Source organism: Patiria miniata, unplaced genomic scaffold (assembly GCF_015706575.1).
Source record: "Patiria miniata isolate m_02_andy unplaced genomic scaffold, ASM1570657v1 HiC_scaffold_21, whole genome shotgun sequence".
Taxonomy (NCBI): Eukaryota; Metazoa; Echinodermata; class Asteroidea; order Valvatida; family Asterinidae; genus Patiria; species Patiria miniata.
In genome coordinates this window covers 3,279,582-3,300,266 of record NW_024037060.1, presented here as the reverse complement: position 1 = coordinate 3,300,266, position 20,685 = coordinate 3,279,582, and the positions used below count along the sequence as shown (strand labels likewise).

The 20,685-nt window shown below is 39.1% G+C and overlaps 1 protein-coding gene across 2 annotated transcripts in view; it reads left to right on the top strand.

The window, feature by feature from the left end:
* The window catches only part of LOC119729796, a 28,032-nt gene extending 7,966 nt beyond the window's left edge, over window positions 1–20,066 (top strand). For both annotated transcript variants that reach the window (XM_038202541.1, XM_038202540.1), the window contains exons 2-4: window positions 4,803–4,990; window positions 14,145–14,279; window positions 17,838–20,066. In XM_038202541.1, coding sequence (XP_038058469.1) covers window positions 4,960–4,990; window positions 14,145–14,279; window positions 17,838–17,980 — 309 coding nt within the window. In that variant the 5' untranslated portion in view covers window positions 4,803–4,959 and the 3' untranslated portion in view covers window positions 17,981–20,066. The remainder of the gene's footprint in view (window positions 1–4,802; window positions 4,991–14,144; window positions 14,280–17,837) is intronic.
* The last annotated feature ends 619 nt before the right edge of the window (window positions 20,067–20,685 follow it).

Below are 20,685 nucleotides of genomic sequence, written 5' to 3'. Positions count from 1 at the left end.
TTCCCTACTGAATCCACACTAATTAATGCTGGCTTTCATTGACATAGTCTAAATACCATTAGACATTTGTGATTGAGTCGAGTGTTTGGAAGGAACCTGTCATGATTGGGCGCATCGCTGGTAATCAACAGCCGTATGTGTTGTAGTGTAGATAGAGCAGGGAACCAGGAACGATCCTGCGGGAGTTCGTTCGAACCATTGATCTCCATATACACAGACTGGATAGGACATCGCGCCGTGTTTGTGTACGAATGCGCGGCCGAACAATGGCGGCGCGTTTACTGTCAGACGGGTAAACGCGCATTGTGCTTTCACTTTGTTTACTTTGGAAAATGGATTGTTTAGTGTAATTTTTCTTACAGGAGGGAGTTCAAGCGCTCCTCCAAAACAATCTTAAAAAAACCCTGAACGATGAAGAGTTACCCTCCAAACAGCTTTTCCACACTTTCTTGATATACACTTTCTTATTATGCATTTTCAAAATTCAAGAACCCCCCATTTCCTTTTCCCTTATTTTTTTTAAAATCCCTTCGCCTCTCAAAAATGATTGTAAGTAAATTGCCATTTCATTTTTGGCACATTGGTCATTAGAGCACACTGAATTACTCCATCAATGAAATGAATAATTGTATTAATAATATGCCGAAATGACATCATATTTTTTTAACTGAACACTCACACGAGAAATTGTATGGAGATTCATTCAAAATGATTGATATATATTTATTAAAAAACCTGAACATAAACCAATTACAATCTAAAAGGTAAAAAAACCTTAATTTTACAAAGTAATCAGTAAAAATTTCTTCCCGTCCCTAGATTGATCAGGGAATGACATCGTTTACCTCTTTGTGATATTTTGTGAAAGGAGATGAATCACAAACCAAAATAGTACTATATAATTTTGTCAAAGAATACATTCAAGCTACGCACGGTCTTGCAATTAAATGTTTAGCTATACTTCTGAAAATAAATATAATTACTTGTAAGTGTAATGGGAATCGTTTTTGTGAGCGAATATGACGGTGTTTATGGCTATAGCTAGTAATCTTATATAACGACGTACACAACATAATTTCAAACCGTTAAAGTGCTCATTGCTTTCTTCACCATACAAACTGTCAATAATGTGACAGTCATCTTGGGAGCTTATAAAAATACTTGCGTTGAACTCCACAACTTCTTTCCAAAACCAAAATCAATCAATGTTAACAGTTCCACATCGTAAAAATTGATTAAGTCAAACGCGCAGATGCATATCACATCGCATGTTCCATTCAGTGGATGATACAGTCGATTCCATCCCTCCGTGAAGTTCTCCATTTTCGTCCGGCTCGGTCCTGCAGCTGGTGGTTTTTGCTATATGGCTTTGCTGAAGTTCTTTGTTTGATATGAAGGTCAATCGGCCAGTTGTGCAGTAAGTTAGCATAAACCATCTCCTCGGTTTCTCTTTATAAAGAAAAGAATAGAAACATTCCGGTAGGCGTTAAGCCAAGGCAGACATAATTCAATCAGATTTTGCATATAAAAGTTATTCGAATAAACTATCTTAAACAAGTCAACTTTTGTTCATTGCCATTGCCGGGTCAATCATGCACGTTTAGGCCTAGGTATGTCTTTTAAAGAAAAATAATGCCGACCACTGAGCATGACAGGCCTAGATCGCATGGAATTTGAACAGAATATCTCGCTAGCTACCACACAGGCCCGTCCCCCTCAAACTCAGAGCGACATAATTTGCTTTGTCATTCCCATTTTCATATTTCTCCATGCCATGTTGTATAGGCCTCGTTAAAAAAAAAAACTTACTTGCGAATAATTGTCCTATTCTTCAACGCTCCTTACTTCCCGACTCCAGCAATCTAATGCTGAGCACACCTTGACTATACTCCTCGTCGATTTTGATCAATTTAGATCTCTGTTTCTTTTATTCTTTCAAAAATGACAAAGAAAGCGAAGAAAACCCAACTTCATTTCTTAATCCTCCATTCGAAAGTGTACACAATTCGAAATGCGAATTTGTGTTCTTTACCCTTTTCAAAATACGCGCGCGCGGACGCACGTTCGTACGCGATGTCCTATCCAGTCTGTGTATATGGAGATCAATGGTTCGAACTATTGGCTTGCCCTGCGTGAGTTACGTCACGAGTCAACTAATTGATAGGTCACAGGTCAACCACTGATAGGTCACAGGTCAACCACAAGTAATTATTGTGGTTGATTAAAGTTACCTCAAGATTCTAATTATTACGAACGCATCCTGGTATAGTCTCAAGACCCAGAATGGGCAAAGAAAGGGTCACTATGGTACCCAAACTTACAATATTCGAGGCACAAGGGGAACTTAATATTCAACCTTCCAGTGATAACCACAATTAACCAAAAATGGGTTGGCAGCAGTATATAATCCTTCAAGTTCCCAAAACGTCTGTTTCTGACTACAGGTATCGCGTAAGGAAATTTATTTGGCAGTTTAAACATATAATTTTAATTAATTTAAATAGTATGGGTTTTATACATTTTTGATAAATCAACTTCACCAAAATTAAATGTAGAGGTAGAACGTTTTCTTGAAACAATAAATCGCCACAAGACAATGAATAGGCCTATGACACGTGTAAGTCAATGCAATTGTCGACTGAATGCAAATAAGTGGGACGTGAAAAGCTATTACATGTTTTTGTCTAGTACCTGCCATCCTAATTGGTTAAATTAATGACGTCGAGTCTTGATTGTTCTTTATTAGCACACAGACTGTACGTACAATGCGTCAGCCAGACAATGTGCAAACATTTCTCGTGAGAACAATTGTGTTTTTTTTCTCAAACTGAAGGAAGCATTTGACTCTTTTGAAAGAAAATAACGATAGCCTTTTGGTTGAAGCTTGGCACGTGCCTAGTCAGTCAAGACCCCCTCAGAATGACGTTCATGTATTTATACTATTATGCTAATTGCGTCTCTCTGCATGTTTTGACAATATGATGGAAGCATTCGAAGCCATAAAGGCAAAAGAAAATATAGGACCCAAACAGCGGAAATTGTAACCTTAATTGAAATCCGTTCATTACAAAGCTAAAAGCCGATTGGGTAAATTTTAGGAATGTGAAGTGAAACACATTCAGAACTGCTTGTTTGATTTGTGTTTGGGCGCCTCCGCCACAAGCTTCATCCTTTGGGATGCTGCTCTACCTCCATAGTTTATACAGCTATTAATTACCGATACCGATATTTTTGGAAATAAATATTTCTAATTGAATCGAAGACTGCAGGTTCACCTTATACCATAGCCCAATGAACCATTGCTTGGATAATTAGATTGTATTTGATTACGCAGGTTCTCGAGTGAGTTACCATCGGTAATTGAATTCAGACATTACAGTGAACAGTCCTACGAGCACTGAAAAAAACCGCGAAATGTAAAGAATCCTTTCAGAGATCTTGATGACAATGTTCGAATGTTGGGAGCGGGAAACATTCAATTTCAGGAGGCCATAATTACGGCGTAATAATTGGTGTTCCCCTGGCCATGGTCTTGGAACATAATGATATTAACTTGGTAAGAGGGTTTGATCTTTATCTGTCGCCTGAACACCACTTCTCTCCGCACCATCTGCCGGCCCGGTCGCCGCCTATAATCACTTGCCTTACCACTCCACCGGTCGAACCGTCAGAACTGCGGAAGAAGTTGAACCTTGAAGATGATGATGGCGATATAGTCCAGCCGAATTAAGATTAATTTAAAACGACAAAGTGGTGGGCCCATATATATTCGATCGCTGTGGTTGTTGGTAGCGAATCTGCATGCATGTCAGCTCCGATACCGAAATTTTGATCCCGTTGAAAGGTCTTGCTGAGACAAACTGCGAGATCCATTTCGATATTGGCTTTGAAATTGCAAATTGAGCGTAAACATTGTCTCAACATTTTATTATCGCTGCATAGAGGAATTCGAATATACACTTCTGGTCATCTTTGAGTTTAAATAAATGAAATTAGTCTTTTCGTTACAAATCTTCTCATCGTCATTTTGGTTAATCCTTAGCCTAGAACGGAGTCATTTATAAATCAACGAACCTGCCAAAAAAATCAGAAATGACCAAGTTCTGTTTAAAAGAAAAGGTCGTTACAGAACTTGCATATCCTTGTGAATCTGTAAAGGCATCAGCCAGAAAAAAAACCAATCAGATACTAACATCAGATTTCCCGAGGACTCTCTCTGGCAAACGATTTTATCTTTAAAAACTATATTTAATTTCATACCTTTGATGTCTTTGATCGTGAACACCAGTTAAACACTCCCCTTAGGCATTGTACGTCATGTTTACTTTGATACTTCGACTGATATGGTGCTATCTGATGGACCGTTGCATTATGCTGATTTCCTTTATCGACATGACGCAATGCACGGGATACATTAAAATGCCTGTATTAAAAAAGGACCGCATATCCAATAACTGACTTTAACTACAGGATAGTACCCAGGAGGAATGGCGCCCTCTATTTAAATGCATAAGAGCTAGTCCTGAGGATTGCATAACGACCGCCGAGTCTTCCCGCGATACTAGATCACTGCTGTGTTTACGCTGTATCCCAATTCCCCGCAATACTTAATTACGGCCGTGTATTCCCCCGCCCCTTCCTATGTGTGCTGTCATCACTATGTGGATTCTTAACGACACTTGGCAACTCGACTGTTTCCCAGAAGCCTTGTTTACCGCCAGCCCACATTCATCTTAGATCGCCCCCAGTGACGTATGTTCAGGTGTAAAAGACGGCTTTTGTTCTTCTTCTTGTTGCCACAGATATCTAGCGTTTGCAGCAACTTCATCACTGGCCTACAGTAGGTAACCAAACACGGTGAAAAGCGAACAAGATACGACAGGCGAAACTGCTAACGGAGCAACGCAAAGGGGCTATATTGTAACGGCTTGTGCAAGACTAGTCGGTGGCTTCGAAGACATGGCTGTGGTGCCTGGAAAGACGAGTCGTGGTGAGTTACCTTAAGAATCATTTTATTGGTATTTCCAAAGTTGAAAGTCGATTGACTATCGAGATTTTGTATCCTTCCCGATTGCCATTCGTTTTTAAATTACGATCAGGCATTTAGTTGCATAACCTCAACTTGAAGTTTCTCCTTTCTTTCTTATTTTAATGTTGAGTCTTCGATTTTGCTTGTTATCAGCTGATCAGGACGAATTAATAATAATAGGAACGGGCTGCCTGAATTATCTTAAATTGGGTAGATGTAGATGTCTAGAACTGAAATGCCCCCGAAATATCAAATGATTTCTAGGCGGATATGGGTTTACATTAAGGGTCCGAAGTGTGATATTTTTCTTGTCCTTGTTACCTTTTTATACAGGGTGAGTAAAAAAAAAAGAAACCCGAATGTCGGGACTAATGTTTTATTGAAGTTCTGCATGTAGCACTTTCAAAATCTAGGATATAAAAGCCCAATTCCTAAGCTATTTCTTAGTACAAGAATCATTCAAATCACCTATGTATTTTTTAAGTTACGGAATTTTAAACACAACCACCGTTTTAAAGTTCTGTCCACGGACCACAAAAAAAATGTGTGTTCTTTCAGCAAAACGAAAACAATTCATATTGTTGAACACACATATCTTTGTGATTTGTGTTCATTTTGCTGAAAAAACATTGAACTTTTTTTGTGATCCGTGGACAGAACATTAAAACAGTGGTTGTGTTTAAAAGTCCGTAACTTAAAAAGTACATCAGTGAATTGAATGATTCTTGTACTAAAAGAAAGCTTAGGAATTGGGCTTTCATATTCTTGATTTTGAAAGTGCTACATGCAGAACTTCACTAAAACAATGGTCCCAACATTTGGGTTTGTTTTTTTGACTCACCCTGTACTTTCTCATTTGCCATTCAAGTATCTTTTTGAATGACTTCAAACGATTTTTATTTGTTGGGTAAGTTGCTATTCATAATCAATCTTGGAAGACGACTCCCTCAAGGAATGTATCAGAATTATAAAATCAAAGATGTCAGATGTAACAGAGACAGGAAAAAAGTGGACCCCAAAATATAATGACTATGGAAGGGTTGTTTTTGTTTGCAAAGTATCTGTTTTTATGTCTGGTTTTAGATTTTCACTCACACCAAAATGTTATTGTGGAGGGTGGCTGTGTGCTAAGCAATGCACAGTAATTGATTGATTCTCAAATGATCCGTCACTGTACTTTTTTTCAGTCAGTTTATTAATTAAGGTCAATGGAAAATAAGAAAAGGGACTTTACTTAAAATCGTATTTATAAGAAGTTTCAGCAGAAGCAGTAATTAGTTTTGTTTGAATTTGTAGCAAATAATAAGAGTATTGCAAGACATGTTGTCAGTGAAGTTGTTGAGTGAACAAAATTACATACCTCAAAATATATTGGTCAAAATAATTAAGTAGGCCCTATTGAAATCAAAGCTAATCATGCTATCAAGGCCAAAAAAACCGTCTTAGATTCTCGGAAGTTTTGAAATGAGTAAATTTCCAATCAATCGTTTTGATGCAGGGAATTCAAAACGGTTGAAAGTTATCATTCCAAACAATACATTATAGGACTGTGCAGAGATCTCTGAGCCGAAATTCATGTTCGTGTCCAACCCTTTTACTTGCGCGTTTCTTTTTTTTCACGAATGTGCTAAGCTTTTTGCCGCACCTTTGAGCCCCGAGGGCATTCACTTTGGCGTCATGGCAAGATATCTATACCTTGCCAACTCGCTCATATCACAGCCGGCACAGGCTCAACCAACCAAGCAGGATTAGCGGTGGTTTTACCCGCATTGTAAATTTGGGCTTAGGTATATTATTGGATTCTGGCTTTTCCAATTAATCAAGGGGATACCGCTCGGGAATATTACCATGCCCCTACACGCCTATGCAATTTTAGTTTAGAAATATACCAAAGATGGATTCCTATAGATTGACATTGAGTAGTAATGCACCGAACGAGGGGGCATAACCTAATTTGGACGGCAATGGGCAATTGAAATGAAATTATAAGGGGTCCAATTATTCGAATAAAAAAATATATACGTCATTATTGTAAACTGATCCGTGTTTAGGAATCACTTTTTTCGCAGAATTTATAAACAGATAAGATTATGAATTCTTGTGCTTCTCAGTTTTTTGTTTGTTTTTTGATTTAGAGATTCTAATATTTTCGTGAGTGTGTTTTTATAATACACTTTCAGAAAGAGCGAAAATAGATGTTTGGAATCCGTCAATTCCCTTGATTTCCCTCTCTGTGGTTGGACGTTCTCGAAGGTTTTTTAAAGGCACTTCAGGACATTTGCAATACCTGGAAATGCACATATCTTTGCTCAAAGTGAAGATAGGACTTGTACCAAATACCCTGTGAAATTATTCCGGATGAAATGGTACCATTCGGAAGAAAACAATCATTTAAGGTGGTTTAAGAAAATGTCACCGCGGGCACAGTTTTTTTTTACGTGCGTTAGCGACGTAAACCCCAGTTACAAAACCCCAAAGACTGTGCATACGTTTCTCAGTTTTCTCAAAATGTATAGCATCCACTGAGTTAAAACTCAACCAGTTAGTTGTTATGCACCCTTCTTAATATTTGAGCAATTGTGTTGTTTTAAACGAAAACAAAAATGCACAAAAACCTTTAAGTAATTAAGGGCATTGCTTTATGGACAGAAGATTATAATATGTTGCAACATGTGAGAAGGATTTGGGTGGCGATGTATTGTTCTTTATTTACAATACAAGATGTCTCTATAACAAAAGCAAATCATGTTAGTAATGTGCCGAGCCTTAATGACATGTATTTATGCAAATCTATGCATATGACGTAACATAATGAATGAATAAAATAGTCTGGTAATGCGGAAAGTCTTAATTAGACGAGTATGCATTTTTTTCTGGGATTCCTTAACTAATAAGACAATAGCCATGAGTTGCGTTCATACATTATTTATCTGGACAGGCGTTTTGTTTTAGAACCATAAATATTATGCATGAATTTGCATATATTTAAATTTACATTTGGGAATACATTTTTTGGGGGGTAAATTGTCCTTATGTGTTTTGTATCTAACTAGACTGTGCTGAATCTGTGACATCGCTTTTGGATTCTTCTCAGAGTTTCACCCCATGTTGCTTCATTAAGGCTCTCACTTTTATTATGGCTCTATGTAACAAAGTGAGAGGTCACAGTCAAAGGTTTTCCTTTAATGGATATGGTTAGGGGACTTCTCCGAGACATCTGCTATCCAGCAATGAATCAGAACTGCTCCTTGGGGCAAATGCCATCGACCGCCGAAACAAAAAATCAAGGTTATATGAAATCGTGATAAAGATCATAATATTATCTCTCTGGTAATAAGACACACGGACTTGAGTGTGGAAGTCTCTCATGAAAAAGACAGATTTCCTAACATGCCTATAATTATCATACCCATTAGGTAGTGTACAACTAATGATTGCTTATGGATGCAATGGTATGATTAATTTCATGTGGTGAAAGATCGAATATTTGCACGAGGCGAAGCCATTTCAGCTGTCACCAAATGAAATTATTCTCACCGTTGCATGATGTGAAACATTCAATATTTTGTTTTTTACAACGTTTGAATAAGTTGGTAACTAGTGTGACCGTGCAACGGAGCTTCTGTATACCGTGGTATGGTATCGAACTTGTTTTTTCCTCCTTCTATAACTTAGAACTCCTCCCCTGAACACACACACTTTCCAGTTTACAGTATTTCTTGCTAAACTAGTAAGTTTAAGCTCTGAATTGTGATAATAAAGCACCCTGCTCTGCCATAGACATGAGAGATTGGATAACGATTCATTCAGCGCAGAATGACATTATCCATGTTAACTGTAGTGTTCAGCGTGGTGACGCAAAAGTGGCGATCAAATGACTTCCTGAGTATTGAAGGCCGGCTGAATCGGTATCGATTCTTCGTCAGTACAAAAGCCAATAATAGGAGTCACGTACCCGAACTTCAAACGCCTGCAGAAATCGATACCGATTCGTTTAGCTTTGCTTTGTACTGCGATTCTTTTTTGCCTGAAATTCATATTTTCCTCCTACGACCAACGTTCATTCGATAAAAGCGAAATTAAACCTGACGGCCGTACCGTCACATTACGCCAGGATTACAAGGGGGTGTTCGATAGGCTCGCCTCCTCCGTTAATCCCCTTGCATAGCCATTGCCAAATAAGCCCAATCGGTATTCCAACTTTGTGCATTGCAAGATTCCACGGATTTTACTGTAGGATAAACACGACAGATAAAAATACACAGAACACGTGCTAACCGAGTCTGCACTCTTTGATGTTTCGTTAGCACTAAAGTAGGGGGCATACAAACACCGAAAAACACTTTGCTGCGCACTATTTTTGAAATTATGTGTTTACTTCAGAGCAAGACAGTTTCTTTAATTTTGCTGGTACCCGCTATGATTTTGCACGCTTAAGGCGAGTTGTTTATCCCGAAAGGAACATCTTCAAATCTTGATGTGAACATGCGCAGGTGGAATACCTATAATATTTTGACCTGGGGTCAAATGTCTCGCATGCGCAACACGCGTACGCACGGAATGTCTGTGCATTGATGATGGTAAGAATCGTTTACGTCCCGATATTTTTCGGAAAGAGATCAAGTGTCAACAGCACCCTTTGCTTGGACGTTGTGTATGAGCCAACCCAAGCAGAAATCAGAAGTCTTCATTGAGAACGACATCGGACGAAAACTCACGGAAATTGATCTCCTTTGAAAATTTGAAATTAGCCAGACACTGGCATGATTTGGCACAAATGTTTTACCCATGACAATGGGAGAGATATTCTTACCAAATTGTCGATTGCCTTTGTATTATGAAAAGGTAATTTTGGTTAAAAAAAAGATGCCAATACTGCCATCACCCTTTAATCTGTTTCTTCAGGAAATCGTTAACGTAATGCGATCTTGTTTAAAAATAGACGATCATTGAAACAGAAGAAAACATGACTATACAAATTCTGCAATCCGGTTTTCCTAGGACATCCGATGCTAATGTTTCGAGGGAAATACTCCTTTTTTAGCTCATTTTCGACAGCACCACGTCACCTGTAAGAATTCTACTCTTAGACGACATCGAAGTGAAACAGATCCGTCTCTGTGAAGTCATTGAATCGCGCTTGAATAAAAACGACAAAGGATCCTCAAAAAATGGCCTGTTTATACGTGTATTGAGTTTCCAGTAACAGATCCCGTCGTTGATTCATATGATAAAACTGAGCAATGTTCCGCAACACCATTGCACAATGTATTTGTCCCCATTTCCCTAACAACCGAACTGAAGAGAGTTGCATAAAAAGGATGAATCGGACACTTGTGAGAGAAATTGGCCACGGCTGTAAAGGGAGCCCATTCCGGTGAGGTTTTTGTCGTAACGGTGATTCATGATGTTGTAAATTTGGCATCGGAGCGACCGCAAATATCGCGATCTTAAATTACAAGTCGTACATTTTCGAGAATGTATAAATATTGACCGAGTCACGCTTGGATCATAAGCCCCGAGGGCTTCGTACTTTGAGGGGAGAAAGGGGACAGAATAAACTTGGAGGGTCTAGATTTTGGAGGTTCCGAGAGGGTGTTTTGAGGAACAAGCCCTTGAAAGTTCGGAGCTGGATTTTTTTTAATGCACCATTTAGCCTCATAGTTATTAAATAGGACTGGATTTTTTGAGTGTGAATATTAATTTATCTAAACGTTGATGAAAACTCTAGGAAGTTACGCGACTTTCACGCATAAACTTTGTAACATTGTTTTATCGTTATAGGTCAGTTAAACTTACTTACTTTGGAAGTTAGGCTGAACCTTCGGGAACAATAAAATACACAATATGGTGGAAATAGAAACAGATGACTAAAAAAATTAAAAACAAAGTGGTCATTACCCCAAAGTCGACTGATTTGAAAGGTACTCTTAGATTTTATTTTATGTTATTTTTTAACAACCCGATCGCTCTGACAATCTTTAGAATTAGGACCATCAATGGTAAATTGATCAATGGATACCAATGGTAAGCTTAGGGAACAATGCTGTTAAGTATACGACTCTCTCAGTCTCTTAGGGAAGTCTTTGCAAAAACGGTGCTGTTAAAAAACTCACCTTGATAACTAAAGTGACTATACATAAAGGTATTTGAAGGAACTAGGCACAACCCGGGAGACATATCCTACCAGGAGAGGCCGGCCCAGTACACGGGGCTCAACGCCCGAGTTCCGGCCGGCAAGTTTGTTGGTTGCCAGCCGTGCAGGTGCGCAAGCGGTACTGTGTAATCACGGTTCTGTTGATTCGTCAAGTCCGCTTTAGGCATGTCAATTTACTCCTCGGATCTCTGCTCCCCTGGGCCAATTATGAGGTCTAAAAGAAGTTCAAAATGAAACCGATGCCTCGTCCTCTCTACGTCAATCATCCACGTGTTGACTGCATAGTGTCCCGGGTTGTTTACATGCCTTTGTTTGATTTACTGTTTCTCCAAACTCCGCGATTTGTCGATGAATCGAAAAAGCACCTGCTTATTTAGCGAATAGTGACAATCTTGCGCAATGGTTCCTCACTTTCGCCACATTTTTGTCGCCATTTATCTTATCTGAATTTCCTTTTTTTTTTTATAGCGAGTTAGCTCCAGAATCCAGACAAACACAAATGTTCTGAGTGTTACACTTAGTCACTGCCATTTCTCCTTTTTGGAGCTTTTTGATAGAAAGGGCAAGTCAAGTATTTTGATCGGTGTTTCTACTGGCATTTTAAATCGCGTTTATTTTTTTTCATGCAGTATCTTGAAACTTAAATGGCCTGGACAAAAGGAAGTATTCGCACATTCCATTCAAAATTAAATCTTTAACAAAAGATTTTACATTATAGGTTGTTTGTCATTTCGCCTGTGAATACTTCCGTCCGAGTGTAGACGTAGGCCACTTTGAATGGAAAAGCAAAACGGACTTAACATTCTATAGCTATGGAGATGTTGATCTATTTAATTGACAAATTGTATTCACGCTCGATCATATCGAATTCTCGTATTTAAATTACTTGTATGTTTGACGGTATAAGCATACTGAAATACACTCGTTTTAATACAAACGAGAAGCGGCGCATAAATATTCCTCTAATTTCGCTCTCAAATTTGGAAAAAGTCGTGAAAAGGTTGGGGTGAACTTGTTTTAAGTCTTTATTTTCAACTTCAATATCTATGATGGAATGCTGGATGATATTTTGGATAGGCCTATATTTCATCGCTTTTAACCTATTTCGAGGCGTTTGCTGGCATTCAATAATCACTGAGGTGTGCATGTCTTTTCAATGCCAACGCTTCCGTTAAAAATTTAATTTCACATGATTAACGGGCCACGATCGACTGCTTTAGCCTGAATGATGTTGTGGGGAAACCATGGTGATGGCCTTGTTATTGACGCACTTTAATATTTGATAATTTCAGCTCTTTTAAGAGCAAGTCAAAGCCACAAGTTATTTGCCACTATATATATATTTTGACACCAATATTAAAATCACATTTTTTTATGAAACATAAGACGAATTTTCGTGTGGCCTTCCTTCAATTCAAGACATTCTAAATTTCTCTCTTTTTGGGATGAATATATATATAAATAATGGGCGCTGTCTTTTCAAATAGTAAGTTCGTTTACCACCTATGTCCAGCATAGGTCCCACCTGAAAATGTAACAAACTGCAAATTTTATAACGAAAACGACTGCAAAACCCCAACTCAAAACGGTAGCGCCAACCCAGAAGTGTCTGCCGTTTGACGAGCGTGCAGATTATAGTCAAGGTAGAAAAATGAAACGAAATTACACTGGTGAAAGAATTCCCAAATCGACCGTGCCGGCTATTTTGGTGCGCAAAATCGATCGGTGAAAAGTGATAATGAGTACTAGGCCAGGTCAGGAGCGCATGACGGCAAGCGAAAAGGTCTTTGTCTGTTACATCTTCCGCGATATTATTAGGCGTATTCTTATGGTTTCTAGCTCATCGAGATTCGTATAACAGTTGCGTTTAATACCTGTCAAGGAGACTCTGAGAACCCCACACCAAAAGAGAACCGGCTCGACATATTCATGCATTGTTTCTGATGTGAAATACTAATAAGCCGCACTGGTGAAGGAGTGTTGAAGTGGTTTTTCTATAATTATAGTGTCTTACTAGATACTCTGCTTCTTGTTTAGATTGGCTAATGAAACCGGTGGTTCGGGGAGTGTGTGCCAACCTTGCCATCTTTGTGTGGACCTTCTGTGGACTAAGCCAGGTCCACACAAGGCTTCCCCCTCTCTAGAAAACAGGTTTAGAGGCATTTTGGGGTTAGGGTTATCCGTCGCAAAATGAAGAGGAACACTTAATGAAATCTGATAAAAATGGGGTTGAAAGAGTATTCACAGTGTGAGTAAAATTTAAAAAAAATTCTCCGGTGTCTCTTAAATACACGAAGATAAAGGAAAAAGGAGAAATGTCCACACTAATAGCCTTGTGTGAGTGTACATGTGGGTTTGTTTATGGTGTAAACCGAGGACACATGTGAAACGTCCTTGTGTAATGAGGACAGGAGTCAAATCGAGGAAGTCCTCGATTAGAAAAACGTGTACAAACACAATGGGACCTGTTGTCAAAAAGTTATATAAGTATGAACAAAAGATCGATGATGAGGAACAATATATGCATCTGTTCTATATCGTGACAATGTGCCGTATTGAACCCATTCATTGCCGTTACGGGATCACCCTGTGTAGCCTGGCTAACAAGTCAGTCAGTCAGTCGGGGAGTAGTCTGTCAGTCAGTCTGTGAGATTAGGCTGGCCCTCTGGGACCAGCAAAATATAACTTCTTGTCACAACGTGGAAACACAAAAGAAATAGCTACCTAAAAGCAGTGGCGTAGCATTTCAACTTTTAAAATCTTGAATGGAACAAACAATCACTTATACCTTCATTGCCCCCACTTGAAAAATGTATGCACCCCTGCCCCTCAGAGGTTTAACCTTAGTTACGCCACTGCCTAAAAGTTAGTGACGGGGTGGTGGTTAAACAATGTCCAAAATGACCACAGAAACCGTACCCTTCTTAATACCGATTCCAATGGTTATTTTCTTCACAGGGTTGGTGTGGCTGTTACTTTTCCTGGTGGTTACAGCAGTGTGTCTACAGCCGTGTCACGCGAACAGAAAATGTTCAGTCAAAGGCTGCATGATACACTTCGGCAAAAGAATAGCCCCGCTATTGGAGGAAGATGGTAAAGAGACATTTTTTTTAATTTGCCGTGAGATAAGCGGGATCAATGCACGGTCTAGTCAAAAGGGAAAGCCTCTTAGCAAGTTTCGGTCATTTATGAAATAGCTAATGAAATCCTTTTTGGCAACGACGCCAATTATAGTATTTTCTTGGCAAGGGTATAGTTTCGTTTTTGACCCAATATTACGATTTTTTGCGAAAGGCGAATATCAACTGCACTGAAATCATGGAACGTAAACCTGGTTTTCAATTCTAAGTCAGTAAAATAGCTGCTTTCAAAGTATCAAGACCAATATTACTGCGAGATACGCAATTCGCCAAACAAAAATGAGGAAAAACCAGACCAGACTATTTAAATTCACGCTTAGGCCTGTTGAGCATCAGGCACTATGTAACGGAAAACTCAGCACACATTTGGACGGATCGTTAACGTTTGACACCATTTACACTGCAACCGGAAAGGAGCGGATTTGATAACGACACAATCTCTCCTCCCATGTATTTGGAGAGCACTCCAGTGGAGGTTTAACTGTGTAACTACAGCCGATATAGGTCTGCATGGTATTCGTGGATTTGGTAGTCGAGAGCAAGTAATGAATGTTTCTGTAAAGAGAACAGACTCCTGCGGGGATTTCCGTTTGAAAACAGGAGCGGGATACAAGAAGTACCGGCTTCGTAGAATCGGTAATTGGGAAAGATCATCTTCTGGCGTAGCACCCGGTTGTGCATGTATTCTACCGCCAAAATGATTTGGGACATGTGGTGTATAGCGCCCTCAATACGAGTGTTATTGTTGATATTCGCTGCATGATACTCTTTTAATTGGACTCACATTGTTTGAAGGGACGCACCGTCCTGAAATCGTGGACATTTTTAAAGATTTTTTATTTATCCTTTTTCCAAGGTCTGATTGAAAGGAAACTAACTTAACTGTTCTTGAGAAAAGATACCCCCCCCCCCTAGTTCATTACATCTGACGCGCCGGACATTTTGTGGCATACGTTGTGACTGTACGGTACCGCACTTATACAACGATAGAGAACGGATGATATAATTATGTTGGGAGAGGTATGTGAAGTTGAAAAGTGGCTTCTTCGTGTCTAACGCTTATGATGGCGCTTTGCACTATGAATCCAATTAATTTGTTCGGACATGCGCAATAGCCTTAACATTTGAGTGAAGTCTATTCCGAAAAGACTGAAACTGCATCTTGAAATCTACAACTAAGTTTTAAGACACTGTATTGCGAAGTAAGCAGGCCGAAGATGAAATTTAGCTGATCGTAAAGTGGATGCAAAGGAGGGAGAGGAAGATTGCTAGCGGTAGCTGGAGGTGGTCCTTTTTATCATCCGGTTCTATTATATACTCTGAAAGTCACAGACGTCTTAAAGGCAATATGACGCGGTAGAAATGTCTCACCAGTAGTTCGGAAACAACAAACACAGTAGGCCAATCCAGGGCCGCCACGAACCTGCTTGTTTCAAGTGGGCGCCTTGGGTATTGTCCAAAGAGAAATATGTCCTAAGGCGCCATACAGGTGGTGCCTGGTTGGTCTTTACACGCCCGCCAAAAATGCCCATGGGTTGAAAGGTACTATTTTCGGGGGATATTTGATGACCGACAACTCCACTCCTCAGTGTTTCTTGCGGGCATAGGCCAATATCAATAACCAAAGGTAATTACGCCACCTGTTTGTTAGGTTCTTTATCGAGTGTGGCATCGATCTTTTCTGGTGTGTCACTCAAATAGACCGGGCAGTTGAAAAGGAAAGTAATGGCCTTTGTGTCAAAATGACAGCTTCCATTGTCCGCGTTGCTATGAAATGCCAGGTTTCCGTCTGACTCCCAGACAGCCGACGCTCGTCCCGGAACTGAGCTTTGTTTCTCTCTCAATTCGATACTTTTACCAAAAAACAGTCAAGTGAAAAATCAGCGACATACATAAGATACATTGCAGGTGTAAAAGCCAGCACGCGCATTTAATGCCGTCGTAAGATTGGATTCTTGTCTGCACGCCCACTTCCGTCTTTTGTTCTTGCGAAACTGCATGGGGACCCTTAATTCGCAAAAAAGGGCAATAACAAAATATCATCCGTAAAGGTTGTGAAAGGGTGGGTGGGAACATGCGTTGGTGGAACTCCTGGGTTTTTGTTTATACATTTCTATTAGTTCTTTTATATAAAAAGATTAAGATTTACTATTCACTTGCTTTTACATTTTTAATGTACCGAAATGAACACCTCCCATTTGAAATGAAGGCCTTTCTATTCAAAATTGTGTTGCGGATACAAACGAAATTTAACTATTTATCATGGCTTGTGAAGAACAAAAACTGCTAAAAAGGGTCCGTTTGGAATTCGTCGAAACAAAATGTACCGATGACAACGTGTTAAATGCGCTCCGTCGTGCGTAGCGAAGCCGAAGGATTATGACATTGATCATGGTTGAGCTAATAGTACGTATTCAGTCAAGCGATTAATTACAGGGCTGTGTTCTCAAAAGTCGCAATACACGTACGGCGAGAGTACAGCTAACCTTTCTTCCTTTCTGTTTACCGAGCGCTGCTATTGTGAGGCACACAGTATGATATAAATCTTTTAATTATTAATGTGACTATACGGCTGCCGTCTTATTATCATTGGCGCCGCCTTGGCTTGTCGCACGGTAATTAAACCCGCATTGGCATCGATGATAATAACTCCAACATTGGGAAATTAACTCTTAATGCTTAAGTAATTAATAGATGGAGTTTGGCTTTCTGTTTTGGAGATTTTAAGGGATAAATTCATTTACTGACTTCATGTTATATTCCATTGTGAGAACATAAAACCCGTAAAGAAAATGGCGTTTAAATCATGACTAGAAAGAGTCATTTTCCAAAAAAATTGTTGTATCCACTCTATAGCCGACTAGAAAAAAATTGCCGAGCCGCTTTCGTCTCGCGCCCAAGTATTAATCTCACAGTAAAAACCTTAAGTAGTTAGACCCAATACTGTTGTGGAGGGTTACACCTCTATGTTCCGACTGCATATATTCCTATTCCTAACCCTAACCCTAACCCTAACCCTAACCCTAACCCTAATCCGAACCCTAACCGGGAGTAACACAATCTAGGTTGTCGGAACATAGGGGTGTCGGAACATAGAGCAGTCACCGTTGTGGAGTTTTATTGTTCCATATTTTACAATACCACGTCACTCAAAACAAAGGCATGAAAACTGTAATGCAAATTATTTATGTGTATTCGGTAACCAAACTGCGTGTGCTTTTCAATGAAAGTTCTTCACATGTCACGTGATTTAAGACGTTACTCCTCACTCCATGCACCGCAGGCTAAAATTCGACCCGATGAAAATTCTTGACCTTTGGAGGGTTTTGTCGGAATTGGTTTTTGCGCTGAGCTTTTTACTTCGAAACCAGATAGAGAAGTCTAAGACGGAGTGATTGTCAAAATTTCAAGAACAACAGGCCATTAAGTATACTGCCACCAAGAGTCTCCTAATGCCCAATCTTTTTTGATAGCCTCATTACCAGATGTTTTCTTTCTGTTTCTCTTTCAGCTGAACCAGCCACGGATTACCTAACATCCAAGGAATACCAACAGCAAAGGCAAAGGAATCTCAATATGCTCCGCTTAGTGGAGAGACTCCTGTCGGGCGGCATGACGTCACGAAATTCACCCCTTGACAACGAGACGGAATGATTTGGACGTTGCTAGGATACCGAGTCAACAATGGAAATAATCACGAGTATTGAGGGGGCATATCAAGATTTTGTTTTTGGTTCTGCGTTTCATGCTATAACTTCTTTGTGTCCTGTCTTATGGCGACCATCCATCTTGATTTTCCGTAAAGACACATGATGATGTCAATACTTTTCAACCTTTTTTTCTGGCTCTTTAAACTGATATGGAGACACTTCAATTAAAACCGGTTCAACGTGTAACTTTGTGTAGATAAGAGAAGTGAAAATACAGCTGTTACTGTTTTTTCTTCATTGCCGATAGTACGGCGCATGTGCATTGCATAATAAGCCGTTTACGTGGCTTAGCCCAATAATGATACACCTCACCAAATATTTTTTGAGCAAGGCACGAAGTCTGGCTCGAGGTCTTGGTACTAGACCACGATGTCCGCACTGTCAGGACTCGCATCCCATGTCTGGCTTTCTTTGATTTATTATTTGCAGGCAATCCAGTTTGCAAAGTCTTGCATAAAAACAAATTCAAAATTCACACAGCATTACAGCTCTTGCGCAAAATATAAACATCATGTATTGGACTAAAAAGGAATTACTTTGAAGCATGGACGGTCATTTTGATAATGTTTAAGAATCACATTTGAACACATTCAGTATGGTTTCCTTTAAATTTATCGAAATGTTTGAGCTTGCAAAATGAAAAGTGTTAAGAAGAAAAAAAAGACAATTGTTTATTCACGACCGGGTTAAACGTTTAGATTGTTAAAGTATGTCAGTTTTAATTGTTGGCATATAATTGCATCCAACTGGACTGAGACGAGTTTAACTTGACATTTAAGGACAACAAAGTAAGAGTCTTATCGTGTAGTTTATGACGGGACTACTGCTCAACGTAAGCTAACCATTATTCCGCTGGCACAAATTGCGTCTGAAATGGAATAATTATGTCCACACATTCTTTCTGCTTGTATATTTGCATTTGTTGTAATTTAAAGTCTTCTTTGAAAGGTATAGTTTTGTAGGAAAGAATAAGTTTTCTGGGATTAAATGCACACAAAAACTGCATGTAAAGTGTCATTTTTGTAAGGACCTTTTACACTCGTGCCGAACTAAATAATTCAAAAGATTTGAATTCAGTCCGCCAACAAATTGACGTTTGAAACGATTAGGAGCGACTACACGCGAAAGATCGACTGCTGGACTCGGAATTGGAAGTTGACAAACTAGTTCCCTTGGCTTCGCCCTAGGAACTAGTTTGTCAACTTCCAATACCGAGGGGAGCTAATACCAACTATCCACCCTCAAACCATGGTATATTAATTTGTATTAAACTGTTTGTTTAGGCGCGATACAGAAATGGGTAACCCGACGTGGCAGTGGTAAATTAAAAAGTCACGATTAATTGAACAATTAATTATTATGAATGATCAAAATAAACCAAGCTGTTCGAAATAATAGTCTTAATTTGATATCAAATATTCTAATAGAATAGTTGGACCATTGCCAGTACTAACGTGGATTCATCATGACGCTATAACACGATAATAATAATTAAAAAAACAGCTATGGCATTAATAAAAAAAAACCTGAAGAGTAAAATGATTACTATCCACCTATATTTGTAACATAGCGAGAGAATGTAGACATAGATGATATTAAGCACAGTGTGTTAATTGATAGATAGCTCGGTTTCTTCATAGTTATTTTATGCTTTGTACATAAGCCATGCTGTGCACACCCGCAGTATATAACACTGTTAAAAAGAGGAAGAACCTGAACCATTCACATTTTGTTTGTAATTTATTTCGAAGACGTGTATGTTTCTAACATTAGTACGGTCTGGTGCATCTAAAGGGCATTAATTTGTCACATAAATTATTGAACCGTCAAAACGTAAAGCTATTTATTGACAAATTATTGTGTCCAGCAAATTGATAAATATAAACTTCGTTCCCGCTTTATTTATTCATCAAAATACACCAAGCGAATTGTTGTTATATCCTCTATAGATGAAACCAAGTGGGGCTTTTAAGCCGAGGCGAATGATGTGTTATTTGTGAATAAATCAAACGTAAGAGATTGCCAAATGAGGCTTGATGTCTGACTTCATTTCTTTTCGTTGAAGTTAAAAATAAATATATTAAGATGAACTTGCGACTTAAAAAAAGGCAAGTATCTATACGTTTGAACCAATGATTGAGAAAACTTTGGACGCCTCTGTTTGCTTGATTTTGTCCATAAGTTATTTTTCTGTCACTGTTACATTGTTGGTGCTACTTCTGCGGGGAAACTGAGGGCGTGGTTTCTGTGGTATCATCCACTCATTAGTTATTTAACATACAGAGAGATCATTTGAGTCTATCCAAAAAGTTACCGATCAAATTAATGTTAAAATGCATGCTTGGTTTAAAGATAGTAAACAGCCTGTAAAATTGTTCCTTCTGGGATGCTGTCATTTTGAAAAAAATAGAAGAAAGTCATTCCCAAAGATGTGTCAAGTGACGCATTTTGGGAAACTTCCGTTGGCAGTTAGTTTGTAATTGGGCGAATCCGTGAATGGGTGCACGCGCGTTGACACGGCGGGCTGAATAAGAATCATGCCCCGAATGGTATTTTACACCCATTCCAATCTGCACTTGTTTCCCATTTGAAGACAAAATACCCCCCCCCCCAAAAAAAAGGGAAAAAAAGAAGACTTAACTCAATTAA